This window comes from Ricinus communis, chromosome 3 (assembly GCF_019578655.1).
Source record: "Ricinus communis isolate WT05 ecotype wild-type chromosome 3, ASM1957865v1, whole genome shotgun sequence".
Taxonomy (NCBI): domain Eukaryota; kingdom Viridiplantae; phylum Streptophyta; class Magnoliopsida; order Malpighiales; family Euphorbiaceae; genus Ricinus; species Ricinus communis.
The window spans coordinates 22,698,553-22,703,408 of record NC_063258.1 but is presented as its reverse complement, the minus strand read 5'-3'; the positions used below and the strand labels follow the sequence as shown (position 1 = coordinate 22,703,408).

At 31.7% G+C, this 4,856-nt stretch overlaps 1 protein-coding gene across 1 annotated transcript; it reads left to right on the top strand.

Annotated features, from left to right (window-relative positions):
- LOC8259350 lies at positions 1-4,348 on the top strand. Its single transcript, XM_025160002.2, has 6 exons — positions 1-184; positions 440-515; positions 3,082-3,195; positions 3,804-3,905; positions 4,051-4,091; positions 4,203-4,348. Exons 1-6 carry the CDS (start codon positions 81-83, stop codon positions 4,249-4,251), a joined length of 486 nt encoding a protein of 161 aa, XP_025015770.1. The 5' UTR covers positions 1-80; the 3' UTR covers positions 4,252-4,348.
- Positions 4,349-4,856: the final 508 nt, after the last annotated feature.

The following is a 4,856-nucleotide window of genomic DNA, read 5'->3' as shown; positions in this document are numbered from 1 at the left end:
TAAAAAGAAAATAGTAACGACTGGCACACATCAAGATAGGTACCAAAGCAATAACTTTGACATAAGCTAGAATTGTGTAGATGGTGTCCACTACTTCTCCACTGTCCATCAATGGAAATCTCCTTCTCTCCTCTCAATACCCATTTCACTCTCACATCCTTCAGCGCTCTGCACATGTCGTCAAGTAAGTTCCAGCTTTCAATCTCACTACCCACTTCTCCATTTGCCTGGTACCTTTGTTTTGTTGCTGAGAAATGAAAATAGGCTTTCCTTGAGAGTATTGCTTTTACTTTTTGGATTAGACTATGGAATTGAACATATTTCTTCCTCTGGGTATCGCTAGAATGATTCAAAAGCATAAATTTTATAAAAGAACATAAATTTTATGAAAGAAGTAGCCTTTGTAGTCTAACAATCTGAAAGTGATATTTATTTTCAGGTGGGGGTTTAGAAGGGACAAAGATAGCAGCAGTAGAACCAAGAGTCAAGCTTTCAGAATATTGGCAAATCCTAATGTATGCATCAATTCAAGGCCTCTTCATGTGTTATGCCAATTTATTTGGTTTGATTATAATCAAAGGTTTTTGTAGGTATGTGATAAGTGATTTAGTCAAATGTGTGCCTAGTGGTAGTACAAAAGACCTCAATAATTTTATTTTTCTAAACTCTCAAGTGATTTAGCTTGAATTGCTCAATTGATATTGCTTGAATTGCTCATGATGATGCGTAATTTGTTAATGAAATAAATTTGAAATTGCTTAATTTGAATAATGCAAGAAAGTTTGTTTGGTTTTCTTTTATGTTTTTAATCCTTTTCACTTTAGCATTCTTATTGTTTGTTTGTATTACATGTTTGTAGTGGACTTTCACAAGAGTGGATGAGAGTACAAGTAATAATGTTGAAGTGCCTTGATTTCTCTTACACTATGTTTGGTTGAAATCTATTAAGGATCTGTTTCATTTAAAAATGCATTATGTTTAGAATTTATTTGCAAATGAATTTTCATATTTGATTTGTTAAATAATAACTATAGAATTCATTTCAAATAAAATCCCAAGCATTTTGAATTTCCCTGTTATTAAAGAATCCCGTTATTTTACTAGATGAATATTGTGTTTATAAAGAGAGAGGATGTGAGAGAGTAAATAGAATTCAATGTTAAAGTTAAAAGCGGTATTTTGGCCTTATGAAATATATTGACTTACTAATATGGAATCCATTTGGAAATTGTGTTAGAATTTCTTATAGTTATAACCAATTCCACAAATTTAATTGTGTAGAAATCTAAACAAACCTTTATTTCAACCAAACACATAAATGTTAGATTTACAAATAATTTCCATAAAATTTTATAGAATTCATTTCAACCAAACATAAGAATAAGGTGATTTTAGGGTGCAGATGTTCATTATGGTCCAGATAAAGCAATTTTTTTTCCAGGAGTTTTGTTAAGCTTCATAGTTAAGAAAGATTATATTTACCTTGTGAACTTTGGAGCCTTAACCGACTATAAAAATGTAACTCAGCCTGTAGTTTGTGCATGTGAGTAGCAGTATTAATGAGAGGTGCATTTTCTGACAGAGAGTGAACACCATTTAGTCTATCGGGGTTAGGATTTGTGAACAAGAATATTTTACCTATGGTCTGATAGTAGATGTTACAGGGAGAATAAGTTTCCGCTCATATTAAACATTTTTTTCCTGTTCTTGTAACATTATTTTGCATTTGTTGCAATAACAAATCCAAACCAAACAATAATTAAAACAAGAATGTGTACTGGAAATATTTCTAAGGGACGTAATATAAAAACTATCTCATACTGAAAGTATGCCTCTAAATCTTCCTCCAATTCTGACCAGAATAACCAGCAAAGAAGTGTTTAATTGACCCCAACTGTTTATCTGACATTTCTTAACAAATTTGACTCCAAGACCAGAAATAGATAACTAGCATTCAATGTAATGACACATGTCTTAAGGGCTTCAGGGACGGAGTTCTAAGCCATATTCTTAGCCATTCATTTTTAAAGCTCACACTGCTGTCCTCTCTGATTCTTCAATACCCCTCTTTGCTAAATCCTATGGGTTTTCTGAAATCATTTCAGTAACCATTCCCAGTATTTTATACTATGTTATTCCCTCTCATATTAGAAAAGAAAATTTTATACTAGTTACCTATTTGCAAAGACATTCTTCTAAAATCTTGTATACTTGGTGCTTCTTGATGGATTTGGTGGTTGGTTCTAAGAGCTTTTCTTTTTGAGGGATGCTTGTTGCCAACCAAGACCCAGTTACTGTTTTCTCCCTCTATCTTCTATTCAGTACAAGTAGATATTACTTTCACTGAACAACAGATGGTAAAAACTGCTATAATTTATGTCAGATAGCTGAAAGGTCACCTGGTTTCAAGATTTTTCTTCTATATGATTCAATTATGCATATGTCTAGATATTTTCGGCCATCATCAGAAGCAGTTTGTCATTTAAATATTGACCATAATATTGGGCGTCATCTGATTCTTGCATGCTGTGGCGGCTAGAATGCCCATTTCTATAAGAGAATATAATAAAGCAGTCGTACTTTTGGTATGTAAATAGCATTTTGCTGACTATAATCTTTTACATGAGTGTATCACTTGAAGGAAATAGATGTTATTTGTACTCTCTCTCCCTCTCTCTTTGTGGATAAGTTAAGGTGATAAGTAATGGTGATCTGAAGGGGTTTTATATTTTAATTTCTGTATTTTTGCCTCAGTGAGCAACCATAATTTAGTTATGCCAGCATCCTTTAATGCAATATTGCATTTGGTGTAGCTATCACTTCTTTAGCAGTTGCATTGGTCAAATTATTAATAGAATTTTAAGCCTGTAGCTTGGGAATCTTCATTTAGGCAGCAAGATTGAGAGATTCATACTGTATGCTCGTCACTTACTATTGTTATGTTTTATGTATTCACATGATGTTATTTGGACTTCATGTATAAGTGATCAAGTGTCATATGTGAGCATTCTTAATGCAATACATATTCATTTGATGAAATAGCTGTTTATTATTTCTTGGTTTTTTGGATGTGTTATGCAGGAGGTGTCAGGGAAAAGAGATTTTCAAAAAGAGGTAATCATGGTTGATCCATTAGAAGCTAAGAGATTAGCTGCTAAACAGATGAAGGAAATTCAGGCTAAAGAGAAATTCAAGGTGCACAAAATTCCAATTCTAGGATATTCATTGTAGCATATTTGATATCATAAAGTTGCTGATAACTAATCGCTGAAATTTTCTCAACATTAGAAGTTAGAGCTAACGCATAAATTCCTCTCGTACTTTGAATTTTTATCTTGGCATTGTTATTTAGGATTTGGGCTCCTTTGTTAGGATATCTACTCGCACATTCTACTCTTCTTCTAGATCCCCTTTTCTTTTGGTTCTCAAAAACAAAAAAAAAGTGTAATCCATCGGTTCTGTTTTCTTTTTTCTAAATCACTGTCACTATGTTCTTTCGCTCATTTCCAAACGTTGTCCCCTTTCAGCCCTGCCAAAAGAAGAAAAATGATGGAGAAGGGTACTGAATAGATATCTAGTAAAGTTAAAGTGAGATAGGATAGGATAAATACAAGAGTTGTTGTAGAACTTGAATATCCAGTCCGCCATATTGAGATGATATTTTTAGGCCTCTCCTATGAAATTCTTTTCTGTGGTAAAGAAGTATCAGCATATTATCATTTAATTATGCAATGCTGAAGTTTGTACATATGAACAACAATGCTGACTAAAATAATGTCTTGGAAATAATGACTTTATATTAGAGACGACGCCAAATAGAAGCGATAAATGGTGCATGGGCAATGATTGGTCTCACAGCAGGCTTAGTCATCGAAGGTCAGACTGGGAAAAGTATTTTGGATCAGGTGAAGCTAACCATTCCTTCAGTGCTGTACTTAATAAATGCTTCATGCATGAGAATTAACGGTCTTGTTCTGTTTTCAGCTTTGCGGGATGTTTGAGTACATACTAAACATGACTAATTGCTTTATTTTCTTTTGACCATCTCAGTTGGCTGGATACTGGTCTGCCATTGTGCATTTTTTTCTGCGGTAAATACAGTCCGGCTACAGACAAAAAATTGTGAAGTTGCAAATTCTTTTTGCTGAAATATTCTTTCAGAATCAACCCATGTAATGGTTTCTGTTAATTGTTTTTCTCAGATCACAAATATGGCTACATTTTCTCTGTTCCGTCTTCTCATCCAATTAAAATTGACCTGTTCATAATGCTGTTCGGTGACTACTTCATTATCAGATTTAAATTGGAGAAATTATTGGGTGAACCCTATCTGCTCTTTCTGGATTAACTTGTGTCCTCCAATCATTGAAATCAATCATTTTGCAGCCCGCGATCTCTTGGTAACTTAAATTTTCTAGCTTTTAACCCTAAACTCTTAGGTCTGTCTGGATCGCAGTTGAAAAAACAGGTTTGGAATTTTTATTTATTTCATGCATATATTAATTTTTTAATTTTTTCTATACTTGCTTTTAGAAAAATGTAAATTCATTTACTTTTTAAAAAATTTAAAAATGAAAATTGAGGTTGAAAAATAGAATGCACTGTTTAGTTAAAATTTATAAAAAAAAAGTTATTTTATTTAGAAAAAAATATAAAAAAAATAAATAATAAAATTGAAATAGATATTTTAGTATCTGTATTAATTGATTAATGTAGAATTTATTTGAAAATTTTATTTATTTAATTAAAATTTTATTTAGTTATAATTAATTTTATATAAATTTAATAATATAAAATATTAAATTGATTTTTATTTTATTTAAAATATATAAATTTTATGGATTGAAACTAAATAC